The 18164-nt window shown below is 37.6% G+C and overlaps 1 protein-coding gene across 8 annotated transcripts in view; it reads left to right on the top strand.

Moving 5' to 3' along the window:
* Positions 1-18164, top strand: part of fam131bb (family with sequence similarity 131 member Bb) — a 97348-nt gene that overhangs the window by 13235 nt on the left and 65949 nt on the right. For all 8 annotated transcript variants that reach the window (XM_039763737.1, XM_039763740.1, XM_039763736.1 and 5 more), the window contains one exon: positions 705-902. In XM_039763737.1, the coding sequence (XP_039619671.1) occupies positions 705-899 (195 nt within the window). In that variant the 3' untranslated portion in view covers positions 900-902. The remainder of the gene's footprint in view (positions 1-704; positions 903-18164) is intronic.

Consider the following 18164-nt stretch of genomic DNA (forward strand, 5'->3'; position numbering starts at 1 on the left):
AAACTGCTTGAGATTTGATTTAAAATCAATTTAACTTTTTAAAACCATGTTTAAATCAAGTTTGTAGAATTTGTGAGGCAGGTACACAAGGTGCTACAATCAAAGGTCTTCAGATTTTATTGTATGCACCTCTATTTTTTTATAAAGGAATAGCTAGGCTTGTGGTTTATTGATCATATATTTTACTTTGTTTGCATTATTAATGATGGAATTTATTTTATTCATAAAGGCAGAACAGCAGTGAGATAACTTCATTTGCCTCACAATTTCGCATAACTGACTTAAGATCACATTTTAATCAATATGTGTATAAAGTCTGCATTTTTTCCCTGTGTATGAATAGGGTTTTCTCATTCTTTTTTTTTTTTTCTCTCACATCCCACAGATGGTGGATGTTAACCTGTTTGTTGGCTTTAAGTGAATGCGGACCTGGTGCCTTGTCCAGGGTTGGTCCCTGCTTTGTTAAAACTGTTGGAATAGCCTAAAACCTTACAACTATTAAAATGGATTTAGGAGATTAACTACATTGACAGATAGAAATTTTGAATTGGAAAAACAATGCAGTCAAGCTAATCATTTGCTGAACTGAAATATTAAATCAAAAAGCTATTCTTTGCATTTTCAAATTAAATGTACTACAGGTCCAATGTTTCAGATATTCAGTCTGCAAGTATGCCCAAAATAACAATTTTTCCTGTTATTAGGATGAAGAAGATGATGCTCTGTGCAGAGATATGGAATCTCTTTCTCCACCAAAAGAAGACGTAGCTGTCAGTAATAATAATGGCATTGCCAATGGTGGCAACAATGAGACAATCCTGCCTCGCAAGATCTCTGACGTTACCTCTTCTGGAGTACAGTCCTTTGACGAGGAAGAAGCTGAAGCTGCTAACAATTGAGAGGTAAATACATTTTTTTTGCATAATATACGTGTTTATGAAACTGCAAGTTGCCTTTTCTCCTGAATCAGTTTGCTTTCTCTTTGAATGGCTTTAATATCCGTTTGATCTCTGCTCTTATTTCCTCCCACAACTAAAACACATATTGTTCGAATGATTTATATCAATGAATTAAACATTTTTATACCTGTAATGGACTGCATTAAATCCAAAGTTGATTTGTCGCCACATACAGAAACAAATCAGGTTGAAAATGGATGGATGGAGGATTGTTTCAAAGGTTATTTTTCTAATTACTTGTGTTGATATATTGATTTATATTTTTTCTAACTTGGATTACGTTCACGTTAACAATTATTTACAAAAGAAGAAACAGCTACATTTTTCTAACATAAATATTCTTAGACAAAGGTAAACATTTGTTTCATGTTTCAGGATTACTATGTGACATGACATTATCAGATGTAACCACCCTGTGCTGCAACTTAGGCCTGCACTGTGGTGTCCAAATGGCGACACATATGACGAATGTGAGTCCATGCCATTTTTGACCTGTAGGCGTAACTAGATAAGAATCATTCCTGGTGGCTAGCCCTGGGTGACATATATACTCAATTGGGGGGAGGTCCAGTAAACGTGCAAACATGGGGAGTTGACAAACAGAGTGTAGAGGATGTTGCATTGTACAAGCAGAAAGTAGGTAAGAGCTGTCTTGCTAGAAGAACACCTGTCCTATTTCACATAAGAATAGGACAAGGGCAGTTGGATGATGTTCTTGACATAGGTAATGCTGGTGTAAGTGAGCTCTTTAGCTGAGAGCAACCTATACCATGATGCTCAGCATGAGCCCTGTGTTTCTCAGGCATAGATGAGTATGATGGAAGTAGCCACTCACCAGGTCAATGGACATGCACATGATAATTGCTATATCCAGTCAGTTAATTCAGTTTCCCACTGCAGATATGTGTGGTGGTAATAATTTGTGAGTGTCAGGGGACAGCGTAACCACAGTTGGGCTTAAAGAAGAGAACTGTATATATGACTCTAATGCCCACTGTAGTGGGCATTCAGTCCACTGTATCTTCCTTCCAGATGCTGCAGTCTTGACATACATCTGTAAGTCTGGGATGTCCAGAAACACATCTCTAGCTCAGGGTATCCTACGTTTCTCATCATTGTCAATTTATTCCAGGATTTGGCAGAAGAACCATCCTGTGGGAAACTATATGACTCTACTCAAACTTTGTTAATTGCATGAACGGCATAGCATATGGTTACAGAAGCAACTATTTTTGTAACACTCTGTGCACCATATATTGACAGCAGTGGAGTGACCTTTGCCATACACCATATGAAAATGTGGTGTTTCAGTGATCATGGAACTTTGATTTCAACATCTTCTGATCTCTATGTTTATCATATTGCTCTTCAGTATTTCAGAATTTATTTCTTCTGTGTGTTCTTTTTTCACTTTCCTTTAGTGTATTAACATTTTATAGCAATCACTAAATATAATGACCAGAAATATTGTTAAAATTCTTTTTCACTTCATATAACTCCTGTGGCAAGAAAAACGGAATTGTTTTCTTCATGTAAGGTTGATGATTATTTTCTGGAAACTGTAAATGTTATTTGACAAGATATCATTAGGATATCAGCACCATCAGCACTCCGATTCTTTCCACTATAGTGCCACACTGCAGATTGCCAAGGTATTATTAGTTGTTTAAGATTTCCCAGCATAAAAGTTTAGGGGCCAATAACCTCTTCATCACTTCTCTACAAATATTCTGCATCAGCATGTAGTGAAGTGCCCTCAGAACTCTCTGACTACATTTAATGTTGTCATTTAATGCACATTTGCTACCTCAGCAAGTGTCTATGAATTTTCTAATTTGATTGTAAGGTTGGGATCTCTCCTCCATGTAAAAGTCGTAAGCTTTATTTATTTCTCAGGCAAAAAAGTGATGCTGTTTTATATATATATATATATATATATATATATATATATATATATATATATATATATATATATATATATATATATACTGGGATACCTACCAGAGGCTTTAATGGTCATTTACAGTAGTGGTAATAATGCTTGTCACTGTGGACTGTAATGTTGAGTGCTTAGGGTGGAGCATTTAAGGCTGAACGCTCTCCATTGTATGAAAGTCCTAAGCATTAATGGCTATTTACTCAAATAGGAATTGCTCTAGCTCAGCTGGTTAACTGTCCAGAGGAAACTTTGTACAAAAACTAGGTCAAAACTTGCCAGAGAGCTTTATGGTGTTCTGCTTTGTCTGGCCTTGCATTGCAAAAGTGTGATTTAAGCTACCATCAATTATTGTAATGAAAGACTCTCATTTGTGCTCTGCAATACTTTTAATTTTGAGTAAATCAACGCATATCGTGCTTTGCAGTGATGGTGCTGATACTATAGTCTTAAATGATGATGGCAGATTAGGTTAAAATAATGTTTCCTTAGTTCAAAAAGATTAATGCTTTCTTTTTCTTTGTGGTTCGCCTGAAGTAGCACAAACTTTAGAGAATTAATACTCTCAATGTAGAAAGTGTGTTTTGTAGCCCTTCTAAGTAGTGGGTTAAGTAGTGAAGAATGTGGAAGGAATCTAGGCTTTTACTTGAACTACAGCATAGTGATAACACCAATTACAAAGTCAGAAGGACTAGGAAGCTTTCAACTTAGAGGATAGCACTTTTACATCAATGAAATCTGTCTTTATTGGAATAACAAAAGGCTCACACGTTGGAATCCTGGAGAATTCAATTTCAATTCTGTATGCAATGACATGATCAGATATTTGTGCCATGTTCTATAAAGAGTGCTTGATGTAATAATAGGAAAAGCTTACATACAGTGTCATTTGGACATTTGTAGTTACATTTAAAAAAAAATCTCCTACAGTGTTTCTTGATTAGGAAAATATTTCGTGACAAACAACAAGTAAACGTGGCTGCATTTTCTATCTGCATTCCCAAAAGAAGTGCACAAGCAAAACACTGGCACGTTTAATAGGATATGTTTAAAAATTCATGGCATTCAAAGGCAAGTCTAGATTTTCTGTATTATATTTTAAGTTCAATTTCATTACATTTTAATGGACATTTAATGGGTCAGGGTTGCAGAAAGATTTGGCTTTTTGTTTTGTCTTTATTTCTTTAGATTAAAATATATTTTCAAGTGCATTTTAACTATTGCTTTATAATTTGTTGATTTGATAAAACAATATATACATAAATATCTGTTCTTTATAAATAAGGCTCTACCTCTGTTATTGAATCTTTTTTCTTGGCTGGCACAGGGTCTTCATAAGTAGCATATCTATTAAAATGAAATATGTTCAATGACATATTGACCTCTGATGATCTAGTGGGTTACTATCAATAGAAAAGGTGGTTTTACACATTTGGCCATAATGTGTTCTGTGGTTTTCTGCAACACTTCATGACGGTGTCTCCTATGGGGCGGAAGGAGGGTACATATCTCCTAAATCAGGAACATGTGAAATATATAGCTTTTATTTTTTAGTCAGCTATTGTTAGATGAATGCTCAGCAATACATCAAAAGCAGAATGTTCTGATGATGACCTGGTTAATGACCTGCTGGGAATACAGGAGAGACAATTCTTTCATAGCATGGCTGACCTGTGAATGACTTTTTGCACAAGTGCTTTACTCGATGATTGTCTGTCTACAAAAAATACTTCTGCAGAACTGATTAATTTTTTTTTCTTACCAACGCAGAAGGCAGCATGTCGTGTAGTGACAGAGGATTTATTTGTAGCAGTACATGACAAAAATAGTACTATTATGAATAAAAAATGATGACTAAATTATATTATGGTAGCAGTGAATTTTACAGTGAAGAAACAGCATACATGAAGAGAGATTTGGGAAGCTTCAAAAATTAAATCTTTCCTAGAATTCTTCCAAAATTTGCCAAGCTTAGAAGTTTAAAATCACTGCAAGAACCCTTTCACCTTTCTTTAAATTGTTTCATAAATACTGTCTAGGGAAGATAGAAGATATATGTACTGTGACCTTGATGCCTTCTGTGTCGTGTTTGCATATTGTTTCTGTGTTCACATTGATTTACTTTAGATTCAATGGTAACCTAGCAATCCAAGGACATGTTTGGTTGGTTGGTACCATCACATTTCTAAAGGATGAATGGTTGTGTGGGAGTATTTGTTGTACCCTGCACCAGCAGCATGGTAAAGATGGGCTTCTGTCCTGAGCTCATTGTTGATGTGTCTCTGAAATATTCACAATTCTGACTGATTTGAAGCAAAAATAGAAAATTATATGACTAATGAACTGATGCTTGGTTAAAAAAATGCAAATTAATAGTGACATATCTGTGAGTACTGCGGTGGGCTGGCACCCTGCCCAGGGTTTGTTTCCTGCCTTGCACCCTGTGTTGGCTGGGATTGGCTCCAGCAAACCCCCGTGACCCTGTGGTTAGGATATAGCGGGTTGGATAGTGAATGGATGGATGGATGGATGGATGGATATTTGTGAGTAATAAATGAGAACTCTAATTTACTGTATTACTGCTAGAATATAACAAAATGTTTTCTTCTGTTTATTTATGAAATTATTTGGCTATATTTAGTGACTGTTACATGCACTAAAGGCACAGAGACAGAACCATTAGGTGCTTCTCCCTCATAGCTCCACTGTTCTGGATTCAAATCCCAGAACTGTCTGTGTGGGAGTGATGAGTGGAACTGCTGGGATGGATGGATGCATGCATAAATGAATAAGTTACACAAAATATTAGTAAACAGATGGATTTACACACTTAACACTAACTGACACTGAATGTTTTTAATTTTAATTACTTTTTCTAAGGGTATCGTATGGTGGCACACACCGCCTAGAACTAATTCCTTGTGGACCCATCATTATAAGTTTAATTCATGCTTCCAATCACTAACTTTATGAAATTTGCACATATGTGCATGGAGTTTTTTGTTCTAGGTACTTTGGTTTTACTCCTACATCAACAAAACATGTAAATTACATTAGATGGCAGTTCTAAAGTAGTCCATTATGCCAATTGTGGAAATCAGCCCGGGCACAGACAGACACAGTAACAAACATCCCAAAAGCACATGCTTTTACTTTTCTTTTTCTGCCCCACAGTGACAAATCAGCAACAACACCATTATTGCTCGGCCCCTTCTCTTTCATCTTCTCTTTTTCTTTCTCTCTCTTCTCTACCACATCCACTCCTCTCCCAGCAAGTGTTGTCCTCCACCTCCTGACTCCCGAGTAGAGTCTGCTGGCTCCTTTTATATTGGCCATCTTGGAAGTACTTCTGGGCTTTCGCTCACATCGCCTTCCTGAACTTCCAGGTTGGGCAAAAACCTTGTCTCCTGTATATTCACAGCACACCCTGGCAGCAACCGTGGCACCCAACAAGGCTGAGATACAGAACTCCAAATTCCAGGATGCCTTGTGGGAATCTGAGGCACCGCTGTAAACCAGGGAAGCTGCCATCTTGGGGGAGTCAGTGCCCTAAAAAAGCTGCCTTCCCCCATCCTTCCATATCCGGGGCATCCTGGCCGGGTTGAGCTGCCGGCCGTCTCTTACACTACATAATTTATTGAATGGAACTAACGATGAACTGGCATCTTATCTGGTCTGTTCTGCTGGGTTAGGTTCTGGTTCCTGAGACACTTAATGTTAATATGTTAATAATAATGTTGACATTACATTATTTTTTCCTAAACAGACTTTATTTGTTTTTCTCCTAAATTTAATTGTTTTCAAAACCTTAATGCAGATGAAAAAGGTCAAACATAATCTTTCTTAATTTAGCCCTTAGACTAATAAAAACTGCCATTTCAGCTTATGTTATCCACTGTACATTTAGTGATGGTTCAAGAAAAATCAATTAAGTTTTACAATATCTTACAGAAGGCAGCACGGTGGCGCTGCTGCCTCACAGTTAGGAGACCCGGGTTCACTTGCCAGGTCCTCCCTGTGTGGAGTTTGCATGTTCTCCCCGTGTCTGTGTGGGTTTCCTCCCACAGTCCAAAGATATGCAGGTTAGGTGGCGATTCTAAATTGTCCCTTGTGTGTGGGTGTGTGTGTGCGCATCCTGCGGTGGGCTAGCGCCCTGGCTGGGGTTTGTTTCCTGCCTTGTGCCCTGTGTTGGTTGGGATTGGCTCCAGCAGGCCCCCGTGGCCCTGTGGTTTGGATATAGCGGGCTGGATAATGGATGGATAGATTACAGAGTACAGTTGTTTATTAAGAAATAATTTTAAACATGCCAATATACTGGTGGTCACTAAAAAAGAGGCAATAATAATATGCAAAAAAAAAAAAGACAAAAGCAAAGGAAAGTTTTGTAGAGTTGTGGTTGTTGTTGTTGTTCTTCTTCTTATTCTTCATTATTATTATTATTATTATTATTATTATTATTATTAGCCAGCATGGTAATGCAGTTGCCTCCAGTGTCAGGTCATTGTATGAAAAAAGTCTGCACGTTGTTTTTGCGTCTGTGTCAGGTTTTCTCCAGGTTCTTTTTGTTTTCTTTCCACGTCACCAAACACAATTTTGTCAGGTTGACTGGCAACTGTAAAGTTAGCCTGGTGTGTGGCAGTGGTCCCAGAAATGTTCTGGTACTTTCTCCAGAGCGGTTTCCTGTCTCGCACTTATTGCTTTCTGTATATGCAGGTGGTTATTGTTGTAAACTGGGTGTACATCCATTGCTTTTATTTTATAAATATTATTATTATTATTATTATTATTATTATTATTATTATTATTATGTGGAAATATTTTTGAACCAACTAAAATACGTTTTCAAAAACTACATTTGTTTCTTCTTTTACTTCATAATTTTAAATAGCATATGCAATATTTTTAATCTAATTTAATAGCTGTCCTTCAAGTTATTGATTGTTTTTGTGAAACATTAACTCTATCCATGCACATACATTATCATTTAGTTAGCAATATACAGTAAATAATAATAATAATAATAATACATTTTATTTATATAGCACCTTTCCCATGCTCAAGGCACTTCACATAATTTAAGAAAGAACGCCAGGGTATACAGTATATAGCATTGTACAAACCAGATAAATAAATTAAAAAGATTAAGACAGACAACATAATTGATTGTATAGCATACACATAGATTACATGAGCATCTTGACAGAGAGGTAAACTGAGGGAAAGGTAGTAAAGTCAGGTAGAGCTAAAAGCCTTCCTGAACAGATGAGTCTGAGTTATTTATTAAAGGAATTTATGGAGTCAGCTGATCTGATTAATTTCGGTAGGTCATTCCAGAGTCTGGGCGCTATACAGCTGAAGGTCCTGTCACCCATGGAGTGTAGATTAGTGTGGGGCACAACAAGATTGCTAGAATCAGAGGACCTTCATGGGCGGGCAGGCACATAGTGATGGAGAAGGTCACTGATGTAGTTTGGTGCGAGGTTATTTAAGGCTTTGTAGGTTATTAGTAGGATTTTATATTCGATTCTGTAAGACACAGGGAGCCAGTGAAGATGGAGCAGGATGGGTGTGATGTGCTCGCTGCTGCTGGTTTGAGTAAGGACTCTTGCAGCTGAGTTTTGAATAAGCTGGAGCTGTGATATGAGATTAGAAGGGGCACCTGCCAGTAGGGAATTACAATAATCTATGCGGGATGTGATAAAAGCATGGACAAGTTTCTCAGTATTAGAAAAGGATAGGAAGAAGTAAACATAGGATATGTTACGGAGGTGAAAGTAAGAAAGTTTCTTAATGTGGTTTATGTGGGCAGAATAAGAAAGGGAGGAATCAAAAATGACAGCAAGATTTTTTGCAGTAGAGTCAGGTCTGATGAGATCACCGTTGCTTACTGCCTTCTGCTTAATGCTGCTAGCACAGACTATGGTTCAAGTGAACCTTATACTGCAAAAAGTGCATTCTGAGAATGTATTTTTTAAATGCTGAAATAAAATGTGCATTGTATGTGTCAGTGGCGTAGCGTAGTGGGGGCAGCAGGGGCGGCCCGCCCCGGGCGGCACTTTTAGGGGGTGGCAAAGAATTACTGTATATTTTAGTCTTTTAAATTGAAATACCTAAATAAGGGGGTGGCTGGCACCCATGCTATGCCACTGGTATGTGTGTTTGTGTGTGTGTTTGGGGGATTGATTTTTTTATTTATACATACTATCCATTAAAGGCAGAATAACAACATAGCAGGTTTGTGTTGTTTTGTGCAATCCATATATTACTGGTGCACAATATGATAAGCAGATAAATTGTACTAGATTATCAGAAATGCCTCTTTATTGATAAGGTTTTACAAAATTCAGTTGTAAGCAAATACATTTATTAAGGACAGTATAAAAATATTTTTGGGAACATTTATGTAAGAAATAAAAAAAAAAATCATAAGTATAAGTTAGGATGGTATTGTTAACCATTCAGGCTGAGAATAAATTTAGACTCCAAACAAACTCCCAGATTTTTAGACAAGGGAATCCTCAATTACACTGTTCCTTCTGCACCTTAAAGTAGTCACTTGGTAACAGTAATAGAAATATTGGTGTACTGGATGTAGGCATCAGTTTTATTCACAGTCTCACAATCGAATGTTTACACTACATCAAAAATGTAAGATAAATGAAGATCTAATAAAATATATATATACAATTATGAATTTCTTTCACCATTTCTATAAAAAATATCTTATTTAATGATTTAAAATTAAGTTACGAATTTCTTTATATCTGGCATATCAATGTAGTAACCCTTAAATTATTTTAGTGTAAACTTTCTATTACTATGTTTCCTTTTGAAAGTAACACTGCATTACTGCTAACTGTTAAATTATACTTAAATAGTAGTATCAGAGGCTGAACGAATGATCACTGAAAGCAAAAATTTACTTACATGCATACTTTTCCAAATCCACTTGATCCCGTTTAGGGTTGCAGTGACTCGGCACATGTGCAACAGTATAAAAGTTGGTGCCATGTACTGTATTTCATCCTAAATTTTGGAAAACCAAAATGGTAAAAGCTGTTATTATTGATTTCTCTATTATCTGACATCTTGCTGTTTGACCTTGTCTCCAGTTTAGTGTTTTTGTCTTGGTGCCAGTTCATGTGACTTCCTGGTTCTGAATGTTGCATTCCTTTTTGACCACATTATTCTTTCTATTCTTACCTTTTCTCTGAGTCCATGTCACCCTATTACTGTAGTTCACCAATAAACCAGTTTCTTAAGTACTTAGTTCAAGAAGAGAACCAGCACTAAAAGTGGTGCCTTCTATCCTGGAGCACTCTTATGCACAGACCTATATTTGCACATACCAGAGCTGGATCCCTACAAAAACTATATACATGTTTTATTTTTTTAAGATTGTTTTCCATTAAATTTCTTTTTCGGGTCACTTCTCGATAAACAACTGACCAATAGGTTAATAAACAATGGATTCTCCTGCAATAAACAGAATCTCAAGGTGAAGATTTATTTAAAATATATAGTGTCATTCCTAATGCTATTTGATTACAATTCATGCAGTTATCAGTTTTTCATTTAATACAACATTTTGGCATCTTCACGTTTAATCACTTCTCACTTAGCTGCAGAATATTTTTAATTGAAAATGAAATTGAATTAGAGTAACTATTAAGGCAGGTTCTATAGCATATACATCTACAGAATGAGGAAATGAGGCCAGAATACTGCATAATCAAGCAAGAAACATACATTAAGTTTTTCTACATTGTCAGACTGTTTTCTTTAGCAAACTGTTCAAGACTGATTCTCATCTTGCACCCACTTTCACCAAGATATGCACCATCATCTCAAAACCCTTAATTGACTAAGGGGGTTTAAATGATTTTTTCACCTCCTGCTAATAATAATTTCAATTCTTTGGTTTAATTAGTTATAATGTTCAAAGTTTTCATTCGTTTCCTGAAACAAATCCATTTATCTGTCTGCAGCACAGTGCCAAGCATACATAATCACGGGATTACATTTTGTCATACATTCTTTTTCTATGTGATAAATTTAAGGGAAAAAAAAAACATTTAAGTTATTAAGATGATTGAAAGTGCAATCGATACTTAAAGAATGCATCCACTGCACTCATTATTATTATTAACCTTTTTGTTATCTATCTAGTTTGCTGCTTTAATATATCACAGAGCTGAGCAAAATGATTACAGGATATGAACACTGAGACAAAAATGAAAAATTCAGCTTCAAACTTCAGAAAAAAATTAATTCTAGTCCTGGGGAGTAGAAGAACTTAAATCCTCAGAAGACAGCAGCACAAACAACACTACCACCAGTGAACTAATATTCGTTGGCATCAACTTAACATCTCTCCATAGTCTATTTCTTGACAAGGTTTATAAAAACTATGTTTTCACACTGAATGATATGTGAATTTGAAAACTTAATTTGTGATTGAAGCCTGAAAGGAAGAAATAAAAGTTGATATAAAGGTATACCATTTGGTTATGACTGGAAGACGTCAGTACAGGAATACCTATTGGCTAAACTGTTTAATCAAACAAAAGCATTTCTACAGAAAGTAGAAAATGTGATAATAAAATTGATGTTGACAGGAGAACATACACACAGTGAGCTTTGCGTAGGAATGAGAAGAAAACAATTTAAATGCGTTTATATCAAAAATTTTCATGTTTATTTTTCCGCCATTCTAGAGTGGAATAAAGACCAACAACCTCAAATGATAACAGTCTGGTTTCTTTACATGCAGAATAAAAAAAATGTATTTCAGTGTGCATGAAAGAAGGAGACACCGACAACAACACAATTAATGTATTCCCAGATCTCCATGTAAATTTGCCAAGCAAAGATGGCATTAAAAAGCCAACTGATTATCTTGGATATCCAGAATTCATTACTGCATGCTAGTCGACTTTCAGGGGTGAAATGCATTCATCAGAATCCCTGAAGAGGCCGAGACCTTTCAGAAAGTAACAGCTCTCCAATCCACAACAGTTCAAGATAATGCTTAAACAACTGAAATATTAGAAGTAGTCCACAACCTATTGTCCAAGCATGAACATTTGCTTTGGTGTGCAAGTGTATCCATTTTTTAATTTTATTAACTCACTTATCTGAATATTGTATCTTACTGAAATTCCTAGAACTTAGATAGTACCAAAAATTGCGTATACCCTGTGACACTGCAGACTTGCATTCTACAGCAAAATCTGCAAATTAAGAAGACTATTTGAGCTGCATTAGCATGAAGTTGCTTTTTGATAATATTTGTCAAATAGAAAACTACAAGCCTATTATTATAATTATTTTGATTAGTAGATCAATTGCATATTTTTAATGTGCTTTGTTATTCCTTATTGTTAATGGGTCAACAGTGTTTAACATTAAGTATTTAAATTATTCGTTTCAATGCAAAATATTTCAATTGTTACCTAGCAAGTACAGTCCCAATTTAAAAAAAGTTGGGATGCTGTGTAAAATGTAAATAAAAATAGAATGCAATGATTTGAAAATCTCTTAAACTCATATTTTATTCACAATAAAAAATAGAAAACATATCAAATGTTGAAAGTGAGACATTTTACCATTTCATGAAGAATATTAGCTCATTTTGAATTTGAAGGCAGCAACACATCTCAAAAGTGGGGTGCAAAAAAAGGCTGAGAAATTTAGTGATACTAAAAAGAAACAACTGGAGGAACATTTTGAAACTAATTAATAATAAAAATAATAATACATTTTATTTATATAGCACCTTTCACATGCTCAAGGCACTTACAGAATATAAGAAAGAACGGCAGCGTATAGCATAGTACAAACCAAATAAATAGATAAAGAAGATTAAGACAGTAAATTCAGAGAAAGCCTAACAGACAACAGAATTGATGGTCTAGCACACACACATACAGGTTACATGAGCATCTTGACAGAGAGGTAAACTGGGAGAAGGGGAATACAGTCAAGTAGAGCTAAAAGCCCTCCTGAACAGATGAGTTTTAAGTTGTTTTTTAAAAGAATTCATGGAGTCAGCTGACCTGATTAATTTCGGTAGGTCATTCCAGAGTCTGGGCGCTATACAGCTGAAGGTCCTGTCACCCATGGAGTGTAGATTAGTGTGGGGCACAACAAGATTGCCAGAATCAGAGGACCTTAGTGGACGGGCAGAGACATAGTGATGGAGAAGGTCACTGATGTAGTTTGGTGCGAGGTTATTTAAGGCTTTGTAGGTTATTAATAGGATTTTATATTCGATTCTGAAGGGTGTGATGTGCTCGCTGCTGCTGGTTCGAGTAAGGACTCTTGCAGCCAAGTTTTGAATAAGCTGGAGCTGTGTATAAGATTAGAAGGGGCACCTGCCAACAGCGAGTTACAATAATCTATGCGGGATGTGATAAAAGCATGGACAAGTTTCTCAGCATTAAAAAAGGAGAGGAAGGAGCGAACATGGGATATGTTACGGAGGTGAAAGTAAGAAAGTTTCTTAATGTGATTTATGTGGGCAGAATAAGAGAGGGAGGAATCAAAAATGACACCAATATTCTTTGCAGTAGAGGCAGGTCTGATAGATAGATAGATAGATAGATAGATAGATAGATAGATAGATAGATAGATAGATAGATAGATAGATAGATAGATAGATACTTTATTAATCCCAAGGGGAAATTCACATAATCCAGCTGCAGTATACTGATACAAAAAACAATATTAAATTAAATAGTAATAAAAATGGATGTAAAAGCAGACAATAACTTTGAGTAATGTTAGCATTTACTCCCCTGGATGGAATTGAAGAGTCGCATAGTGTGGGGGAGGAACGATCTCCTCAGTCTGTCAGTGGAGCAGGACAGTGACAAAAATCTGTCACTGAAGCTACTCCTCTGCCTGGAAATGACACTGTTAAGTGGATGCAGTGGATTATTCATGATTGACAGGAGTTTGCTTAATGCCTGTCGCTCTGCCACAGATGTTAAACTGTCCAACTTTACTCTTACAATAGAGCCTGCCTTCTTAACAAGTTTGTCCAGGCGTGAGGCGTCTTTCATCTTTATGCTGCCTCCCCAGCACACCACCGCGTAGAAGAGGGTACTTGCAACAACCGTCTGGTAGAACATCTGCAGCATCTTATTGCAGATGTTGAAGGACGCCAACCTTCTCAGAAAGTATAGTCTGCTCTGACCTTTCTTACACAGAGCATCAGTATTGGCAGTCCAGTCCAATTTGTCATCTAGCTGCAATCCCAGATATTTATAGGTCTGCACCCTCTGCACACAGTCACCTCTGATGATCACAGGGTCCATGAGGGGCCTGGGCCACCTAAAATACACCACCAGCTCCTTGGTCTTGCTGGTGTTAAGGTGTAAGTGGTTTGTGTCGCACCATTTAACAAAGTCTTTGATTAGCTTCCTGTACTCCTCCTCCTGCCCACTCCTGATGCAGCCCACAATAGCAGTGTCATCAGCGAACTTTTGCACGTGGCAGGGCTCCGAGTCATATTGGAAGTCTGATGTATATAGATTGAACAGGACCGGAGAAAGTACAGTCCCCTGCGGCGCCCCTGTGTTGCTGACTACAATGACTACAAGATTGACTGGGAAGGAGCTCATTTTATTAAGTTGCATTTTAGTCCCAATTTGCAGGAGTTCAGTTTTGTTGCAGTTTAATTTTAAAGAGTTCTGCTCCAGCCAGGTGTTAATTTCACTGTGTTAGGTTGTGAGCTCTGATGAAATTCTACTTTTAACATTGAAATAGAGTTGAGTATCATCTGCATAAAAATGATAGCCCAGTCCATAGCTACGAATAATATGGCCAAGGGGAAGCATATAAATACAGAAGAGAAAAGGGCCGAGGGCAGAGCCCTGAGGAACTCCTTGTGTGACTGGCGCCGAGCTGGATCTGCTGTTGCCAAGACTAACAAACTCTTGCTTATCAGTCAGATAGGACCACTGAAGGGCAGTGCCAGAGATACCCAGCATGTTCTCCATTCTAGACAGTAGAATGTGATGTCTGACAGTGTCAAATGCTGCACTGAGGTCTAATAGAATTTATATGCTGGTTTGTCCAGATTCTGCTGCCATAAGCAGATCATTGGTTACCTGTAGCAGAGCAGTTTCACAGCTGTGCTGCACCCTGAAACCAGACTGAAAGGGTTCCATCAAGTTATTAGACGTTAAGTAATTGGTGAGCTGGGAAGCTACAACACGCTCAAGAGCTTTTGACAGGAAAGGTAAGTGGGAAATAGGCTGGAAATTGTTAAGATTGTCAGCATCAAGACCAGACTTTTTTAACATTGGGGTTACAGAAGCGATTTTAAAAGTGAGCGGCACAGAGCCAATGTCAAGGGATGAATTTATTATTTTTGTAACAGTCAGGATTATGGCATTAAGGCAGGATTTAAGTAGTGTGCTGGGGATGGGGTCCAGTACACAAGTAGTCGGTCTCATCTTACAAAGCAGGTTATTAACAAACGCAGATGTGACTGGTGAGAACTTAGAGAAGGAGCTGGATGGAGTGGGAAAACAGGGAGAGATATAAACAGATGATGTATTTATGTTAGTTGAATTATTTAGATCTTTAATTTTGTTATGGAAAAACTGGAGGAAATCCTCACAGACTTCAGTAGAAGAGGTAGTTGGGCCAGATGCAGGTTCGAGTAGTTTATTAACTACAGAAAACAAAACCCTTGGGTTATGTGGCCACTTTCTATTATTCTGCCATAGTGGGTGTTCTTAGCAGCAGTTAGTGCTTCTCTGTAAGCTCTTTGGTGGTCAGAGAAAGCCTGGATGTGCACGGTGAGGCCAGTCTTATGTGACATTCTCTCAAGGCGTCGGCCAGCTGCTTTCATAGATCACAATTCTGAGTTATACCAAGGAGCTGAACATTTAAAGGAAACCGCCTTATGTTTTAAAGGAGCTGTTTTATCTAATGCTGAATGAAGAGCTGAGTTATAGTGGTCAACAAGACTATCTAGTGTTGACGGAATAGGTGCAGACAGTAAAAGATCAGAAATGGATCCAGAAAGGATAGAGGGACAGATATTTTTAAGGTTTCTGTAAGAAATTTGTCATTTACAGGTAAGAGGAGGTAAAGGCAGTGAAAAATACTGCTTTATGGTCAGAGAGTCCCAAATTAGTGCTGTAAATATTGGCAACAGATAGTCCAAAAGTGCAGATCAGATCCAGTATATGACCACCAGACTGGGTGGGAAAATCAACATGTTGTGTCAAGTCAAAACAGTCCAGTAAGGATAGGAATTCATTTCTCAGTTTAGATGTAGTAATGTCAATATGGATGTTGAAATCACCAAGAAGGATAATTCTCTGAGAGTAAGAGCTTAGGTGGGTTAAAAGTTCAATCAGATCAGATAAGAAGGATGCATTGTATTTTGGGGGACGATAAAGAACAATGAGTGAGACAGGACCTGTTTCCGTTATTAGTTTAAGAGCCAGGCACTCAAAAGACAGTGGACAGTAAATTGGGATTTGTTTGATATTTAAGTCTGCTGTGATAATTACTGCTAGCCCACCTCCTTGTCTAGAGCTGCGAGGTTCTGTATGGAAAGTGAAACCAGGTGGAGTCGCCTCCGTGAGAGACGTCAATTCGTTTGTTTTTTGCCAGGTTAAACACAGTACAGTATATTAAGTTTGGTGTCAGTGATGAGTTCTGACAGCACCAATGCTTTGCCATTAAGAGATCTCGAGTTAAACAGAGCAATATTAGTTAATGAGGCATCTTTTTGCATAGAGCTGTGATCAGGGTTTATTTCCACACAATGTAAATTTGGCACACTGACACTTGTATTTCCAGGGCCATGAGAAGGAAGGCTTATTCCTGAGCAAATGCTGCCGGTTGTCTTTTCATTCGCAGCCCGGCGGTGGTTGCGACCTGACCCGCGATGTACAGTATATATTTCGGGCGCTGCAAAATATCGCCGTCTTTTAGGATGTTCCAATCAGACCATTTGCTCTGAACACTGTTTAATAAGAAGGAGTTTGTCATGAGAGTATTTTAGCATGATACTTGGCAATACTTATCTGAAAAGCAGTGGAGAAGCAGTACAGCATAGCGGAACCATTTGGACAGGCGGGTGTGGTAGCGTAGATGAGATGAACAGCAATAGCAAAGCAGCAGAAAGCATAGCAGGAGGAGGTAGCAGGATTTGGAGGTTCCAATACACAGCCAAAAACAGTAACGCTTGGCAATTTCATGCGTGATCGCCCCAGAGCCATAAGCCGGGTTAGTATGAGCATCAGATCAGATCCCAGTCGTAAAGTACTGTAAAATGAATCAGGAGCAGATCAGCATAGCGAATATAATCACGGAAACAGATCATCCCGAGGTCATAGATCGCCAGGTACAAAGAAATGTTTGTAGGTCTCGTCCCGCGATCCACAGACTCAGCTGTTCCCAGTCAAAGTAGAGTCCATAAAATCTGTAAATATTAAGCCAAATCCATGCAATTCAAGTCGGCTGTATCCACGAACTATACGTACAATAAAAGAAATAAAACAAGCGTGAGAAAGTGTAGAATTAAGGCGAATTTTGCGAAAAGTCTTAACAGGGAGGAGCGGCAGCAACTTGCGTGCGCCAGCGTCCCCTCACCTGTAGGTAGTTCCAATTAGGTTAATTGGCAACAGTTCAGTAACATGATTGGGTATAAAAAGATCATCTTAGAGAGGTGGAGTCTCTCAAAAGTAAAGATGTGAAGAGATTCACCAATCTGCAAAGATCTGCACCTACAAAATGTAGAAGAATTTCAGAATAATGTTCCTCAACATAAAATTGCGAAGACTCATCAAAAGATTCAGAGAATCTGGAGAAGTCTCTATGTGTCAGGAACAAGGCCTTGGCCCTCAGGTGGCACTGCATTAAAAACAGGCATGACTATGTCATGGAAATCACTGCATGGGCTCAGGAACACTTTCAGAAATCATTGTCTGTAAACCCAGTTCACTGTGCCATCTACAAATGCTTGTTAAAGTTCTATCATGCAAAGATGAAACCATATATGAACATATTTGATCCAGAAATGCCGCTGGCTTCTCCGGGCTAAAGAAGAGAGGAACCAACCATCTTGGTATAGATTCTCATTTCAAAAACATACTTGTCTGATGGTCTGGGGGTGCATTAGTGGCTGTGGAATTAGCAACATATGCTCCCATGTAGAAATCTTTTTCAGGGAAGGCCTTGCATATTTCAGCAAGACAATGCTAAACTGCATACTACATATATTACAACAGCATGGCTTC

The sequence above is a fragment of the Polypterus senegalus genome, chromosome 9 (genome assembly GCF_016835505.1).
Source record: "Polypterus senegalus isolate Bchr_013 chromosome 9, ASM1683550v1, whole genome shotgun sequence".
Lineage (NCBI taxonomy): Eukaryota > Metazoa > Chordata > Cladistia > Polypteriformes > Polypteridae > Polypterus > Polypterus senegalus.